The 18,454-nt window shown below is 37.9% G+C and overlaps 2 protein-coding genes across 8 annotated transcripts in view; one reads left to right on the forward strand and one right to left on the reverse strand.

Annotated features, from left to right (window-relative positions):
• Positions 1 to 18,454, reverse strand: part of LOC134220092 (ras GTPase-activating protein raskol) — a 654,763-nt gene that overhangs the window by 289,977 nt on the left and 346,332 nt on the right. The gene's annotated exons all lie outside the window — the stretch shown is intronic.
• On the forward strand, positions 10,738 to 12,730 carry LOC134225735 (proton-coupled amino acid transporter-like protein CG1139). 3 transcript variants are annotated; one of them, XM_062706049.1, is made up of 7 exons: positions 10,738 to 11,086; positions 11,142 to 11,199; positions 11,257 to 11,407; positions 11,473 to 11,594; positions 11,657 to 11,983; positions 12,042 to 12,254; positions 12,319 to 12,730. In XM_062706049.1, the coding sequence occupies exons 2-7, from the start codon at positions 11,147 to 11,149 to the stop codon at positions 12,728 to 12,730; spliced, it is 1,278 nt and encodes a 425-aa protein (XP_062562033.1). In that variant the 5' UTR covers positions 10,738 to 11,086; positions 11,142 to 11,146. The 3 variants fall into 3 exon arrangements, with proteins under 3 accessions (XP_062562033.1, XP_062562032.1, XP_062562034.1); XM_062706048.1 differs by having other exon boundaries at positions 11,142 to 11,195; XM_062706050.1 differs by lacking the exon at positions 10,738 to 11,086 and having other exon boundaries at positions 11,101 to 11,199.

An 18,454-nucleotide genomic window follows, 5' to 3' on the forward strand; every position in this document is an offset into this window, starting at 1 on the left:
ATCGCCGTGATAAATTTTGTAGAAGGTTTCACCATTCTAAATGTAAAGGATCCGACGATAAATCTTCACGAATATGTTAGTTCCGGAGTGATGCTAAACTTTTCGGAGTGTTGCAATATTCAAAGCGGGTGTTGCAATACTTATTTTTGCGCTTCCATACTTTTGGCGGGTAGTGTATATTACCATAATTTCTGAAGTTTTGGTGAAAATTGCTAACAGCTCGTATATCGAATATTTCCTGATCTGAATCCATTAGTTTTTTTCGTTTAATCGTACTGGTTATCAAAACGGATGGACTGTGAAATCTCTAATTTGAATCACTTCAAGACAGATATTCTGAAAATTTGGAAGAAGATTGATGGAATCAGTGCGTGCCCGCTTCGTAAAACATTAAAGCCTGGCACAGAAATTAGGGTTATCATTTTAAAACATCCGATGAAGTTAATCTACATAAGGAGTTCTTCAAATAAAACATACCAAAACATAATATATAACATCGATGATATTTTAATGCAGTTTGAATTGAAAAAGCTTGAATGTGTATCCGAACTTATTGATCACTGTGTAAGTGCTAGCTGAGAAAATGTTTCTGTAGATTCAATCACAAGCAATGTTCACTTCGTATACGATAACGATTGACATTTATTCCAGTGATTCATTTTCTCCAGACTGCCAAGTAGTAGGCATTACAACACCGACATAGTCTGAGAATTGTTTATTTTTCTCAACTATGAAATACTTAAAGCTCCTTGAAAAATCAGTACAGTTCTAAAAGCTCGATACATGTCCCCAAGAAAGTCAATTGACTGCTTTCCAAGCACAAACCGGCGAGGATATAATTTGTTTGAAAACCCGATATACATATGTAATTGTAAACAAAAGTTCCTTCAAAAGTACGTTTTTCGCTTGATCAGCTTGTCTGAGCTGATTAAGCGAAAACGTACTTTCAAAGAAACTTTTCTTTACTTGTGAAAGTACAACAAATGGTTGATTCATTTCGAAACACGAACATTGGAAAACCTCAAGAACTATTCATCGTCATTACGTCTGCGCGAAGCGAATTAGACCAAAAATGAAATCTACGCTATAAAACAATCAACTTCAAAAGTATTTTACAAAAAAAAGTTCTATTGAATGAGTTTTTGTTTTAAAACGGTACCGACATCCAGGAGAATATTAAACAGCAGGGTAAAATTGATCACATTTACGACGAGTTGAACGCTTCCATAATTAATTAATTATTCCACGCTCAGCCATGAGCATTAATAAAAACAAGAGGAAGGGGGAGTCTCTGAATTCTCCACTTCCTTCAAAGAAACAAGGTTTCAAGACCGTCCTGCCAAAGCGCGGAAAAAATAGAAGGAAGCTGGAGAATTCAGATATTCCTTCTAACTCTAATATCGGAAATAATTCTTCTCCAATCGAACTGAGCAATCAGTTCGACTTGATTAATGATGAAATTGAGCAAATCGAATATACCTCTAGCCCAGGTGATTCGATTCATGCGAAAAAGCAAAGGATTCCGCCAATTGTGGTATCTGTTGCCGAGTTTTCTGGCTTCCGGAATGAGATTTTGAGTAACCTTCAGGGGATCAAGGTTTCATTTCAGATTGCTAGGAAGGGTGACTGCCGCGTTTTGCCGGGATCCTTTGACGATCGCAAACGTCTTCTTCAGTATTTAACTGAGAAGCGCCATAAATTCTTCACATACGACGACAAAACTGAGCGATTGTTCAAAGTCGTCTTGAAAGGTCTCCCCAGTGATGACAAATCCCTGGATGAGATTAAAATTGAAATTTCTCAATTACTTGGATTTTCACCAGTCCAAGTAATTAAGATGAAAAAGAAATCCCACCCTAGTACTTCCCAGAGAGGCATTTCTCAAGAATTTTATTTAGTTCATTTTAACAAAAGTGAACTAAATAATATGAAAAGTTTGGAAAAGGCCTGTATTATGTCTCATGTCCGTGTTACATGGGAACATTTCCGCAGGCCTGGAGGAAATTTCCAAAACCCCACCCAGTGCCGTAAGTGCCAAAAATGGGGTCATGGAACCAAACATTGTCACATGGATGCTAAATGCATGATTTGTGGTGGAACCTCTCACGCCAAGGACGCATGTCCTGTGAGAGAAGATTCCAATAAATTTAAGTGCGCAAATTGTGGGGGCAATCATAAATCCAATTTCTGGGAATGCCCTTCACGCAAAAAAGTTTTGAATTCCCGTGCAAAACTGATGACGGGAAATTCCAATCGGATCCCAGATTCGACGGGTAGAAATTTTTCAAACGCTCAAATTTCGAAACCAGTTACCGGTCGAGCAATTCTTACCCACCACAATTCACAAACAAATTTTGTCGCTCGTCAACGGGTAGCAAGCACTTCAGTAAATTCCAATTTTTCCAATGTACCTACGTATGCAAACATCGCTGCTGGTAGACAAAATTTCTCTTCTCAAAATGTCCCAACGGAAAATAACGGTCATGTTGCCGATTCAGGTAGCATGACTGCTTCCGATTTTGATTTTTTAACATGATTGATGCAATGTTCAAAGCAAATACCATTCCTGAAGCTGTTCAGGTTGGTATAAAGTACACACAAAAAATTATTATCGGACTCCGTTTTAATGGATCTAAATAATTGTATGAAAGTTCTAAATTGGAATGCTCGCTCTTTAAAGGGTAAGGAAGATGAATTATTCAACTTCCTAACAGTTCATAATGTGCATATTGCCATTATAACAGAAACTTATTTAAAGCCCGGACTCTCCATTAGAAGAGATCCAAATTATTTTATCTACAGATATGATCGTCTTGACAGCGCCTGAGGTGGGGTCGCCATTGTCATTAATAGACGTATCAAACATAAATTATTTTCTTCGTTTGAAACCAGTTTTTGAAACCTTGGGAGTTTCTGTTGAAACACATTTTGGTCAATTTTCCTTCATTGCAGCCTATTTGCCTTTTCAATGCAATGGGCAGCAAAAGAATTTGTTGAAAGCTGATCTTCAAATTCTGACTCGCAACAAATCAAAATTCTTCGTAATTGGTGACTTCAATGCCAAACACCGTTCATGGAATAATGCTCAAAGCAATTCCAATGGCAAAATTTTATTTGAAGATTGTTCTGCGGGATATTATACTATTCAATATCCCAATGGCCCAACTTGTTTTTCATCCACTCGAAATCCTTCGACAATTGATTTGGTTTTAACGGATTCAAGTCAGCTGTGTGGCCAATTGGTAACTCATGCTGACTTTGACTCTGATCACTTTCCTGTGACATTTGAAATCTCACAAGAAGCCATTTATAATCCAATCAGCTCTACTTTCAATTATCATAGGGCTGATTGGGATTTATATAATACGTATATCGATAGGAATTTTGATGTTGATATTCCTCTCGATACCAAAAGTGATATTGATAATGCTCTCGTATCTTTGACAAATTTAATTGTCGAAGCCAGAGGCATTGCAGTTCCTAAATGTGATATTAAATTCGATATTAAATAATTGGAAATTAACGAAAATTCTTAAAAAACCTCAAAAGCCAATTCCAGCGCTTAAAGAGGGAAATAAAATTTTATTAACAAATGGCGAAAAGGCTCAAAAACTTGCTCAGCAGTTCGAGAGTGCCCATAATTTTAGTCTAGGTCTCACTAGTCCAATTGAGGATCAGGTTACACGAAGCTTCGAAGACATTCTCAACCAAGATAATGTTTTTGACCCTTCGTTGGGAACTAATTTGGATGAAGTGAGATCTATTACTAGAAAATTTAAACATATGAAAGCCCCGGGTGATGATGGTATTTTTTACATACTTATCAAAAAACTTCCTGAGAGCTCTTTATCCTTTTTGGTTAATTTATTTAACAAATGTTTTCAATTGGCATACTTCCCAGATAAATGGAAAAACGCCAAAGTTGTTCCAATTTTGAAGCCGGACAAAAATCCAGCTGAGGCTTCTAGTTATCGCCCAATCAGTTTGCTCTCTTCTATAAGCAAACTGTTTGAAAAGATTATTTTAAATAGAATGATGGTTCATATTAATGACAATTCTATTTTTGCTGATGAGCAATTTGGTTTTCGCCATGGGCATTCAACCACTCATCAGTTATTAAGAGTTACGAACTTAATTCGGCTCAACAAATCTGAAGGATATTCGACTGGAGTTGCTCTTCTTGATATAGAGAAAGCATTTGACAGTGTTTGGCATGAAGGTTTGATTGTAAAATTGATGAATTTTAATTTTCCTCTGTACATTATTAAACTGATCCAAAATTATTTATCAGATCGCTCACAGAATTCTAAATCTGATAGATTACCTGTAAGGGCTGGTGTCCCCCAAGGCAGCATACTGGGGCCCATTTTGTATAACATTTTTACTTCTGACTTACCTGATTTACCACCAGGGTGTCAAAAATCTTTGTTTGCAGATGACACAGGTCTCTCAGCCAAAGGGCGTAGCCTTCGTGTCATTTGTAGTAGATTGCAAAAAAGTTTGGATATTTTCTCCACTTACTTGCAAAAATGGAAAATTTCCTCGAATGCTTCCAAAACTCAGCTTATAATTTTCCCAAATAAGCCGAGAGCTTCTTATTTGAAACCTTCTAGCAGACATATTGTCACTATGAATGGGGTTCCAATTAATTGGTCTAGCGAAGCTAAATATTTAGGACTTCTGCTAGATCAAAAATTAACTTTTAAAAATCACATTGAAGGCCTTCAAGCCAAATGTAACAAATATATTAAGTGTCTATATCCACTTATAAACAGAAAATCAAAACTTTGTCTTAAGAACAAACTTTTGATTTACAAACAAATTTTTAGACCTGCCATGTTGTATGCTGTGCCAATATGGGCTAGTTGCTGCAATACCAGAAAGAAGGCACTCCAGAGGATTCAAAATAAAATTTTGAAAATGATTCTGAAGTTGCCTCCGTGGTATAGTACCAATGAACTTCATAGAATTTCTAATATTGAGTCATTGCAACAAATGTCCAACAAAATAATTTCCAATTTTAGACAAAAATCGTTGCAATCTTCTATTGCAACGATTAACTCCTTGTACCCTTAGTATAAAATAGGTTAAGTTTAGTTTAAGTTGAAAACATTGTAATTCCTACATGGTTCAATTCAACCAGAGGAAAAAATTCTAACTGCCAGAGGCAATTGAAATGTATTAATAATAACTAAAAGCGTAACATAGCAAATAAGGATGATAGTGTTAAGAAAACACGGAACACCTAGTCTAAGAGATGAATGCATGTTTTAGATAATAAGCAAATAAAATTAATAAAAAAAAAAAAAATAAGAAAAAATAAAAAAGAAATAAAGCTATGTCCATTTAGAATCCGGAATCACTTATTGTATTGCAGTGGCACGGAAAGTGACCACTGCAAGAATTCTTTTACAGCGGTTTGTCTACCTAGGCGCCCACTTGCTGTGGTATAAATTTCACGAAGTTTCGTGCAGCGTGTCAGAAATTATTCCAGATGGAAGCCGAAAGTAGAGAAAAAAGTCTGCACACCCACGTTGATAATCCTGTCATCGACGATGGAACCTACGTCAAAATGGATTTCGGACAGCTTCCTAGCCAAAAATTCTACATGGTGACGGCACGAGGAGTAGTTTCTGCGAAGTTTAAGTTCGCTTTTTGGACAAACTTGCAAAAAAAAACGGATGATTTTGGCAAGGCATATGCAACTGTGGGGCAAAGACCTAAGTGTTTGTGACGAATAAGACGATGGACTCGAAGCTGTACAAGGAGGAATGTCTCAAAAACCGCGGTCGACATTCCATAAAGCCCATAAAGGTCCCGTGAAGTTTTGGCCAGATTTGGCGAGTTGCCACTACAGCCGGGAAGTCATCCAGTGGTACCGCGATAATAACGAAGATTTCATCGATAAAAACATAAATCAACGCAACTACTCACAGCTCCGGCCCATCGAGACATTTTGGGCAGTAATGAAGCGGAAGCTTAAGAAAAGTGGAAAAGGTGGAAAAACAGCTCGGGACGCGACTCAGATGACCAAAATGTGGAACAAATGTGCCAAGGAAGTTGACTCCGGAGGTGTGCAACTTTTGATGAGAGGAATAAAGAAGAAGGTGCGAATTTTCACTAGAAACAAGAAGAAATTATTTGTATCAATATTTTTTCCTTAAAGTACAGTGAATTACCCTTGTTTTGATGTATTAACCTTATTTGTACGTTAATCCGTTACCGAGATACAGATGATTTTATTATTCCGGATTCTAAATGGACATAGCTTTAAGAAGTAAGAAATGAGAAGTGAAAGATGAGAAGTGAGAAGTTTGAAGTCAGAAATATGAGAAGTGAGAACTGTGGAGTGAGGAGTGAGAAGTGAAAAGTGAGAAGTGAAAGTAAAAAATGAGAAATAAAAAGTAAGAAGTCAGAAGTGCGAAGTAAGAAGTTAAATATAAGAAATGAGAAGTGACAAATTCAAAGTAAGAATGCAAGTGAAATGAGATGTGAGAAATGGAAATTGAGAAAAGAAAAGCAAAAAGTGAAAGTAAATTGTGAAAAGTGAGAAGAAAGAAGTGTGAAGTGAGAAGTAAGAATTGAGAAATGAAAAGTGAGAGGTCAGAAGTTAGAAGTGAAAAGTTTGAGAAGTGAGAGGTGAAAAAAAGAAGTGAAAGATAAAAAATAAAAGAAAGAAGTAAGTTAGAAGTGAGAAATGCGAAGTGAGAAGTGAAAAGTGAGAAGGAAGAAGTGAGGAGCGAGAAGTGCGAAGTGAATGGTGAGAAATGAGAAGAAAAAAGTGAGTAGTGAGAAGTGAAAAGTGAGAAGAGTGGAGTGAGAACTGAGAAGAGGACCAAGTAGTGAGAAGTGAAAAGTGAGGTGAAAATTGGAATTTTGGAAGAAAAATATAAATGTGTTCTCTATCTGTCTGTTGGATGTAAACACGGTGACTCCTTCCAGTTTCACAGTAGCCGGGCAACCAGTGGAGAATGTTGAAAGCTTCCAATATCTTGGTAGCCAAATGGCGTCAGACGGCGGTACCAAGATCGACATAGGCGCACGGATAAAGAAAGCAAGGGCTGCCTTTGCGAGTTTAAGAAATATCTGGAAAAACAGGCAGATAAGTGAACGCACCAAAATACGAATTTTCAACTCTAACGTGAAATCTGTGCTGTTATACGCTAGCGAAACATGGTGTGTATCAGTGGAGAACACTCAACGGCTGCAGGTGTTCATTAACAGATGCCTGCGGTATATAATTCGGGCCTGGTGGCCTCACAACTGGATCTCAAACAACGAGCTTCATCGTCGTTGTCACCAGAGGCCGATAGCAACAGAAATTCGGGATCGGAAGTGGGGCTGGGTCGGCCACACTCTACGTAGGGGCGGAAACGAAATCTGTAAACAAGCATTAGACTGGAACCCAGCAGGACATCGCAGCAGAGGCAGACCCAGAGGCTCATGGCGGCGAAGCCTCAATAAAGAAATAAAAGAAGTCGACCGAAATCTAACCTGGCAACAGGTTAAAGCGATAGCCGGGCAACGCTCAGGATGGAGATCTTTCAAATCGGCCCTTTGCACCACTGGAGGTGTACAGGATCCATAAGTAAGTAAGTAAGTAAGTTCTCTATCTCGATACTTCCCTGGACCTCCCTGGACCTCGATGGACCCTTCAATATCGAGTAAGGGAGAGTTCACTGTATATAAATTTAAAGTATGATATCTTTGCAATATCCTTTGAATTTGTTTTTGAATAATTTCAAACTCAATACATCTTCAAAGATAACATAATCGACTATCAATTGCCTACATTGTATCACAATTTCATGAAATATTCACCCTTGACGTATGAAGTTGATTTTGGGCTTATTTCGAAATATACTCATTTCGTGGAGTTTTCATATGGTCAGAAAACAATTTATCCATTTATCAATTTAACAATTATATAAACAAACTAGGACCCGCAAGTTTTTTCCGAGGCATTCGAAAATGACGTAAAATACATGAAAATGGCGCGTCAAAATATGTATTTGTCTAGGGTGGTTCAAAAAATCAATTTTGCTCCATAACTTCCTCCATTGCTCCATGCGTCCTCCGAAAATTTGAGCTCATTTGGATTAAAACTGATTTAGCACAAGCCGTTTCAAGTTTGTATGCAAATCAGTATTGGGAAATTTATGTTTTCATTATACTGATTATGGCACAGGGTAAAAGAAAACCTACATAGCTTAAAGGTATTCTCAAGAGCTTTCACTCAGCAAAAACCGCATCCTAATTAATCGTTCCAATAATTAGTAATCAAATTTAATCTATACCTTAGTTTTCTGGAGCTAATTACGTAACACCTAAACAGGCAACATTGCTGCTCGTGGCGCGAAAAATAGCACACACAAATTCAGGCTATTATGTTGCACTGCACATTTCAGTGATGCCCTAAAAGAAGTTTAACGATCGTGACTCAAGATTCGCAACATGTATTCAAATTGAAAACTAATTATTATTGGAACAATTAATTATGCGGTTTCCGCTGAGTGAAAGCTTTTGAGTATTGCTTTTAGCTATGTAGGTTTTCTTTCAACCTGAGCGTAATGAGGAAGCGCCATAATCAGTATAACGAAAACATAAATTTCCTCATATTAATTTGCATGAAATGAAACGGCTTGTGTTAAATCAGTTTTAATCCAAATGACCTCAAATTCTCGGAGGACACTCAGAACATGATACAGAATCAAATGAGCGTTGTGGAGCAAAATCGATTTTTTGAATCACCCTAATATGTACTGAATGCTACAATCACAACAATCGTTATGATTGTAGTTGAAAATGATAATATTCCATCATAGTAAGTATAATAGACCCATTTATACTCATTTTCAACCATGTTTGTATTTTTGACCATCTTTTTTTTAATCCGTCCCACTGTGCGCCGTTTAAAATAGCAAACGGTCAAAGTACACGGGCACATAGGTACATGGGCAGGGTATACCCCGTTAGACATAAGTACCGTACGCATAAGTACGTTAGGCAAAATGGACGTTAGAAATAAATACCCCAAATAAATGCAGCTCATGACATAAGGAAGGCAGAATTAGGCCTAACGCCTATCGTACTTATACCTAACGTAATTATGCCTAACGTCGTGGACCCGCACAGGTCTACCATGCTATACTAATTAATAATGAAAAAAGAACATGCTGATTGCACCGGGATCATTTATAGATTTTTTATTGATGTATATATATTCAGTTGACTTTATGACCTTATCTGATCGAGCGATAGTCATCATCGCTATGATGATGGTTATCGACAACTAGATGACGCTGAGATGCACTTGCGAAAACATTTCGTTTATACACGGGCCATCAATAAGAAATTCTCTCCAGCCCAAGATGACGCGTACATACAGCGTAGACCGGTACTGGACAAGGTTGTGATCGTCATAAGACAGAGAACAAAACGTCTTTTTCTGTTTCAGGCGACCGAATGAAACAATCGTAGGTTCTTTGATCTATTTCGTATAAAAGGCAGTCACGAAAGGATGTTGTGCTTTATATTAAAATAAAAATTTCTAAGTTATTTTAATAGATATATGCGAAGAACAGTTACTGGTCGAAAAATTAATCATACTCCTTTAATTCACCGAGTTGAAAGTGGTAATAAACACAAAAATAAAGCTGATATGGCACACTTTCATGCCCTGTCACGAAGCAATTTTCATTTTTGTAGCATGCCATTTCGCGTTTCTATAGATATTAAAAGGGGCAGATATGTAAACATCTCGTGACATCTCACATTGTAGGCGACTCTTGGGTTGAGTCTTTCCAAGAGACGTAGTTTGCAAAACTAATATATTTTAGCAACAAAATAAAATTTCATGGAGAATTAAAAAAATTCCATAAAAAAATAGGAAATTATCAATATAAAAATCAGGGTATGTGCAATAAATAAATGCAAAATTTCGACAAACAATGCGACAAAATTTCCATAACACAAAGATAAATTAGCACTTTTGTAAGCAAATATTGCAATTATTGAAGAATTCTTCATAAAGAAATCAAAATGTTTTTCGAAAAAAACTACAAAATTTCTATAAATAAATCAATATTAGCAATAAACAATTACAAAATTTTAAATAAAACTAAATAAAAATTTGAAAAATTCCACAAAATAATCAATAAAGAGCAATGAAAATTTTTTAAATATCCATAAAAATACAAAAAAAAAACATTAAAATTGATAAAAATTTCTATGAACTTTGAACGAAAGATGTTTAGTTTTATTGCTTTTTTATATTTTTTATGGAAATTTTAATATTTTTATATATTATTTTTTATTATTTCGTCGAAAGTTTTAATTTTTTTGTGGAAAAAATGTTTTGTGGAAATTATTATTGTTATTATTAATTTTGTTATTTTATTTCTGAGGAACATTTTGATTTCTTTATGGATTTTTTTTTATAATTGGCGTTTTTGCTTTTAAGAGTGCTAATTTATTTTTATTTTGTGAAAAATTATTAATTGTTTATGAAAATTTTGCATTATTCGTGGACATTTTATATTTATTTATTGCTCAACCCTGATTTCTTTATTGGCCTAATTTCCTAATTTCTAATGGAATTTTTTTAACTTTTTAGGGGGAGATTTTATTTTAGTCATTTTTATCGTTTAGAAAAACGTACAGAAATGCAGTATGGTAACATTGAAAACAATGGCTTTAAAAGGTATCGCGAAATTCTAGACAACTTACCAACTTTAACAATATGGAAATCATGTAAAACTTACCTGAAAAGAAAATAAAAATAATAAATTAGTACTTGTGAAATAAGAATGTAGTATTCAATAAAAATATCGACACGCTTTTTATTCGAGTGTACCACCTCTAATGATAGTACAATTGCGAATCATAAACAACGCCAACACAATGTGCACCTTAGGTTCCCAAATCTCATTATCTTGTCGAATGACTACTATTATAGTCGCGTATTGATAACACTGTTATGAGTTGGATCATTACTCTGGACTGCGACCACAACGAAGTTACCCACCGTAGGATAGGATTGAGAGCAACACAACAAAATCATGTCATCCGTGGAATCCTTGCACAGGTTAGAGTTTACCATCCAAGTTAACGACCTTTACATGTGAATTCTATATTTTTAGAGAGGATGATGATTACCACCCATTCAAAAATCGTCAGGTGGAGAAACCTAACTCGTAAGTAAGTCAAATGTGACCAAACGAGCTCCAGAAACTAACACGCATTAAACTTTCCTAGAACCTTTGGGACGTTAATTCACATGGTCAAAGGATCGCTCGGAACGGGGATTATGGCTATGCCGTTGGCGTTCAAAAATGGAGGACTTGCTTTTGGCGCCCTTGGAACGGTTGCGATTTGTGTTATCTACACGCATTGTGTTCATTTGCTGGTGAGTAGTGATGGGGCGTACTTCTAGGCGCTGCTAACATTGCCAATATTTTCTATGAATTTAAGGCTGGGACGTCTCAGAAAGCTTGCAAAAGAAATCGAGTTCCTATGCTAGGTTATTCGGAAACGGTAGAAATCGTCTTCAGCAATGGTCCAACTAAAGCTAGATTTCTATCTAAATTCACAACGTAAGTCATTGCTTTGCGTTCATGATGCTGAATGTATTAATCGAATATGTGCTATTTTTCAGTGGATTCGTCGACATAATGATCCTCATCCAAAGCGTTCTTACGTGTTGCCTGTTCCTAATATTCATAGCTAAATCCATACATGACGTTGTTTACAATCAACTGGGTGTAGAATGGGACGTTCGCTACTACATACTAATGGTGGTGGTTCCAGTCATCTTCATCACTCAGATTCGAGAATTGAAATATCTGGTTCCGATTTCGTTGATTGCCAATGCCCTACTTATTTGTTCCATTGGAATTACGCTCTACTTCATTTTAAGCGAACCGTTTACGCTGGAAGACAAGAACTTGTGGCCCCAGTGGAGTACCGTTCCATCATTTGCTAGGTGAGTGTTATTGTGCATCTTAAATTAGAATTAAATTAGTGTTTCATTTTTCTTCTAGTGCAGTGTTGTTTGCAATTCAAGGAATAAGATATGTCCTTCCAGTGGAAAATAAAATGAAGCATCCGCAACTCTTTTTGTCCAGCTGCGGGGTGCTCAACATAGCCATGACTTTCCTGATCTCACTCTATACATTAACGGGGTTTTTCGGTTATGCACAATATGGCGAAAATACTGAGGGATCTGTTACGCTCAATCTTCCAGCGAACAATCCGTAAGTATGTGATGATAGTTGATCAATGTTCAAAAATTTACAACAAGCTTCTCCCTATTTTTAGTTGGGCCGAATCTACACGCGTGCTCTCTGGTGTTGGCATTATGTTCTCACTAGGACTCAGCTACTACGTCCCGATGGAAATCCTGTGGAATCACGTTGGACATAAGATCTCAAAGCGGTGGCACAATTGGGGCCAAATTATAGCTCGTTTCACGGTACTGATGCTTTTGGCAGTGGTGGCAATCGCCGCACCGGAGATCAGTCCTTTCGTTGGGCTGGTTGGATCTTTTGGATCGTCGATGCTGGCGATTTTGATTCCCGTTGCACTGGACGTTTTGATACGGTGGCCACACGATTTTGGCTGGTTGAAGTGGTTGTTGTGGAAAAATGGATTGTTAGTTTTTTTCGGGTTGTTTATACTCGTAGCTGGAACGTACTTCAGTATAAAGGATATTGTGGCAATATACCAATAAAGCAAAAGAAAATTAAATGTGAATGCTCATATTATTGATTCGATTATTAATGTCAGATAAATGACTTACGTAATGTAAGTCCACTCTTATATGAAAAAATTCAAAATCATTCTATCGAGACATATACCCCCTGAAAATAATTTTTCGTTTGATGATAAAATCACTCGCGGTTTTCGGGAGCATCTTTGCAATAATGTAAAGATTGTGAATGTCACTATTGAGCGGGATTGAATGACTACAGCGCTACTTAGAGATAAAAAACACAGAGGTGAGCCAGCCTAGGGCTGCAAGCCTCTTTAATAGAGAAATAAAAAAAAAAAAAAGAAAAATAAAAAAAAGATAAAAAAGTGGAAAGTATGCATTTTCTCATATATTTAGTCGTTTTTTCCATATAGACTTCACGCTCGTTGAGCATCCACTTAGACATGACGTATCTGGGAGCTTAAAACTTTATTTTCTATTATTTTATTTCGTCTCGAAAAAATTATTTTATTTTTTTTATATGAGTGTGGTCCACTCCAATCCCCACGCAACACTTTTTGAACGGCTGTTTGTGGATATTTGTAGGAATCGTAACACAGTATGCGCCCTTCCAGACAATACCTCGTACAGCCAGTAGTGTTATATGCAGCAAGTTACGAGACGATTTTTATAAATAGCACGAGTTGAACGTTTATTCAACGAGGTTGTATAAATTATCAATATTTATTCAGTTGAAGGCAGGAGTAACCTGTACACTGTACAGTACATAAAAGTCGTCTCCATTCGATCCACTCGATCCGTAGCTACACGTCGTCAACCACGTAGTCTACTGAGAATCCGCAAATCATCTTCTACTACTAAATTCGACAGCAAACAATCACGTCCATACAGGCCCCATACAGGAGAACATGCGTATGGTCTACGATTCAGATAGGGTAAGACTTCCAAAAATCCCCCTCACCCCAGTTTCCGCCTACCAATTTAAAAAACTTCATTTCTCGAAACCTACACGCAAAAAAATGTGGCGGTCGAAACTACCATTCCGAGGGTCAATCTAAGAATACGCACCGAAGATTTTCAGCAGACAACAAACCCGTTTGATTTTACCATGCGCGCAGTAAAAATCAACTGTGGTCCTGGTGGAATGTTGTTACATGAACTGAATCAGTGGTGAATTTGTCCGAATGCATGGTTAAGTTAACTGAAAATTTGTGGTTGTTTTAAAAACATGGCGTAGTCTACAAAATAGTAATTGTTACCATGGATTTTTTTCTGTGTAGTTGCTGGAAAAAATAAAAGTGAGTGAGTGCGATTTCTGGGTGTCTTACCCTATCTTTGAATGAGATGTTCCAAGCACTCCAAACCAGTACTGAGATTTTCATTGAGAAAGGTCACGCGATATTTACATTTTATTCTCTCCACTGCCTTTCTACGCATAGTTGTCCCTTGTTAGTTTTTGTGGATTTTGACTTTTCACCATAGAGCAGTCTATTTTGATGTATACTTTTAGAAAACAGATTACGAACTTTGTTCGGAAAATCATTGAAAACAACATCAAGTCTATTTGTCCCATTGCTTAATTTCTGCCCATAATTGTCTCGCGGTAATTAAATTCATCATTATGGCGGATTCTGTTATTTAATGGAGCAACACACATTGAATTAGCATTTTCTGTTTAGATCTTGCAATCTTAGCCTGTTACACTGACTTAATGGGGGAAATTTGTACAATACTCATTCTAAGCGACATAATCACTTCAACCACGTGGAAGGTTCACTTCCTTAGATAAAGCATGTGGAGACATATGTCAATCGCAGTAGTCCTTCACGAAATCATGCATTGAACGGGGCTGATATGCGTTAGAAACCATAAAACAAGTGCTCTATTTCTCGGCATAACTATCCCGCCAAACTATTTTCACGATCGTTGTCGTAAATTCTATTTGTGAGTGAAAAATAAGAATGATTTCAATGAAATTAAGTTTTCTGAATGGTTCTGTGATGTTATAATCTTATATTGCATTATGTTTATACGCCAGCAATGGAAATTAGTGTTCAATTTCAAATGCCATTTTCTCATTTGTCGTTTTTTGAATTTGGTACAAGCATGCGTAGAACGGCAGTCCAGCTTTCATAGAAAACATAAACAATGAAAAGAATTCCGTCAAATTTTCACGAATTTTTATTTCATGAAAGCGCATCAAACTATTGTAAACAAGCTGTTTCTCCTTCAATAATGTTACTTCTAACTCGAAAATCAGAAACAATATAATCATTTCATCGACTAGTCATCGTTATTTGCACAGATTTATTAAAACAATTAGGAAATTGAGCTTTTCAAAACAAAGCAACATTATCATCAAGACTGCTTGCAATATGACAGGTGACCGGGAGCCCGCTACATTTTCATTTGGTCTCTTGAAAATGAAAATGCAATGCTTTCACATGACGATCACGAAAACTACCAGTACTGCTCCAAACCTTTCTAGAATTGGGATCAATCGGTCATATGAACTTGGCTAAGAAATGCTTTTTGTTAAATTAAAATGTACCCTAATTTTGGTATTTCATTATTCAACGTGTACGTGCTACATTCTAAACATTCTAAAATCAAATCCGGGCAATATGATCCAAACTTTGAAAAAACATAAAAACCTATTTGAAAAAAAGATCGATGAGTGCCTCGTTTGGCCTCCTGCAGTGCTCTTTTCATACCAGTCGTTTCTCTGATCCGGATGGTGGAGCACCAACACACTTTGAAAACAGTTGAATCACTCTTTGATTCTTTTTTGTAATTAAACATCTTAATCGACAAAGTTTTTGGTAAGCGTAGTAGCGGACATCTTTCTCCATAACTCGTACCATTTTTTTTTCTATAGAGGAATTCTATGAATTCTTTTGGAATTATCCTCAGAACTCTTTTGGAATTACCCTGGAACAATCCTTCAGAACTTCAGCAAGGATTTGTTTTTGGAAACTATTTATTTATTTATTTATTTATTCACCACCGTCTTCGACACTACATCGTACAGACTGTACTTATCTCCTAATATAACCTATCTTATAACTAAAAAATTCTGTTCATCCGACATTTAAAAACATTTTTGGAGATATTAAAATCGTAAACATCTGAAGCAGAGTTAAAGGAGCGAATGCAGGAGTCTAGCGGATTGTTATAACCATAATGCGTACGGTGATACGGAACGACCAGTAAGTTGGAGTTCCGGAATCGTCTGGGGGGAACGTAAAACGGTATCTGCCCAAGGATCTCGGAACAGTCGATGTTGCCTTCGATGACGTCGAAGATAAATAAGCATTGCATTTTTATTCGTCTGGTAGATAGTGGTTCTAAGCCGATCAATTGGTACCTTTCTGAATATGCAGGAAGATTGTTTCGATCATTCCAGGGTAACAGCCGCAGTGCAAATCTAACAAACTTTTTCTGGACGCGTTCGATGGAAAGTATGTGTGAGACATGGTACGGAGTCCAAACTGGAGCAGCATACTCTAGAACGCTACGTACCAATGTGCAATAAAGCGATTTCAATGCGTATATGTCAGTGAATTCGGAGGCGTGACGGCAAATGAACCCTAAGGTTGACAAAGCTCTGGCAGTCGTTATCCCTACATGCTCCTTGAATTGAAGCTTACTGTCGATGATGACTCCAAGATCGCAGATGGAAGTAACTCGTTGCAATATTTCCGTTCCTAAAATGTATTGGTGGTGTATTTGGTTCTTGGAACGAGTGAACGATATGACTTTGCACTTAAGCCCCAAACGCAATACAACGGAACGGCGACGGAAACGGCAAATTTGACAGAAAATATATGAGCTAACTGTCAAATTTTCCGTTGTATTGCGTTTGGGGCTTTATTGTTGTTCACGCGCATGCCATTATAGCTGCACCAGATCATCATGTTGTTGATATCTTCCTGCAGAGCGGTGCAGTCATCAGGGGATTCTACGACGCGAAAAAACTTCAAATCATCGGCGAATGAGAGCTTAGAAGAGGACAGCATAACGCACAGGTCATTCACAAAAATGTTGAATAGCAGTGGACCCATTACACTGCCTTGGGATACTCCGGATGTAATACAGAATGAGTTGGAACTTGCTGAGTTGACTAGTACATACGAGGAACGATCAGAAAGATACGAGGAAATCCATTCCGTAATCCAGTTCTGGAAGCCTATGTGCTTTAGTTTTTCGATCACTAGGGTGTGAGGTACGGTATCGAATGCTTTCGCAAAGTCAACGTATACCGAATCGATTTGCTTTCGCTTTTCTATTTCTCTTGAAAGCGTGGACACGTAGCACAGGTTAGTTGTGGTCGAGCGCTGTCTCATGAATACGTGTTGATTGCTCGAGATAATTGGTGCGGCAATGGTATAAATGATGTTGTGCATCAGCTTCTCGAATACTTTGCTTAAGCAGCATAGTATGGAAATACCCCGATAGTTCGCCACATTTCTGATGTACAGTTAGCGCTCAACTTCCGTACAGAGCAGTTGCACTGTCAGTGGAAGCCACACGCAGGCTATTTGATTTTTTTTTTCTATAAATTTACGGTGCCTCTTAGTTTTTTCGCTTTCTTTCGGTACGCCGCGACAAGTAGTGCGTGTGCCTTCGCGATGAGTGTTCGTCGCGAAAACACGTTCCGTATCGATAACGCGAACGTGCCAAAAAAACCATCTTTTGAAGAACTACACGATTTTGTAGCATCCACATTAGGGCTCAATTATGAGCAGGTGGTCCGTCTTCAGCCAAGCAGAGCACTCGGGTGTGCTTTTGTGAAGGTCACCGACCTCGAGTTGGCTCGTAGCATTGTGTCAGCACACGACAACAAACATGAGACCGAGGTAGAGGGGAAAATCTACAAGCTTCGGATTACGTTGGAAGATGGCGCAGTCGAGGTGAAGCTCACCGATCTCTCCGAAGACATAAACAACGATCAAATCACTGAGTTTCTGAGCGCATACGGAAAAGTTCTCTCGATCACCGATCAAGTTTGGGACAGCAAGTACCGGTTCGCAGGTCTTCCGACTGGTGCTCGGATAGTACGAATGGTGGTGAAGCGTAACATCGAAAGTTACATTACCATTGATGGTCAGACCACAAATGTGTCCTATTTTGGGCAGCTTCAAACCTGTCGTTACTGCTCCGAGTTCATTCATAATGGAATCTCTTGTGTGCAGAACAAAAAACTGCTTGTGCAAAAAACATATGCCAATGTGACGAAAGAAACAGAAACCGAGCAAAGCAACCCAAGATCCAAGATGACGAAACAGAAGCCATCGTTCGCGAAACTGTTCGGGCCAAAGCCCAGTGAGGCAAGCCAGCAGAAATCGAATCAGACCGCAAAGAAACCAGCAAACACGATCGCTATGACGAAACCACCCGCAGCTAATGCTTCCGATGCACTGCCGGTGGCTATCACACCTACAAAAACGAACAATTTCGAACAGAGCACCAGCCTCATGTGTCCACCGGCCCTTCCGCACAACTTGCAACCAGTAAGCCGAATGGTAAAGGTTCCCCCAAACACACGCGATGCGACAGTCGCGACGCGATTCTATCGCTTGGCGACAGCGATTCTGTCGCCGTTGATATGGAAGCGTAAATAGAACATTGCCGGCAGCGACCGAACGATAGAATCGCGGCGACTAGTTGTCGCCGTCGCGGCGATGTAATCGCTTCGGTCTGGGGGAGCCTTAACTCGGCAAACGAGCGATGGGAACGAAA

Source organism: Armigeres subalbatus, chromosome 3 (genome assembly GCF_024139115.2).
Source record: "Armigeres subalbatus isolate Guangzhou_Male chromosome 3, GZ_Asu_2, whole genome shotgun sequence".
Classification (NCBI taxonomy): domain Eukaryota; kingdom Metazoa; phylum Arthropoda; class Insecta; order Diptera; family Culicidae; genus Armigeres; species Armigeres subalbatus.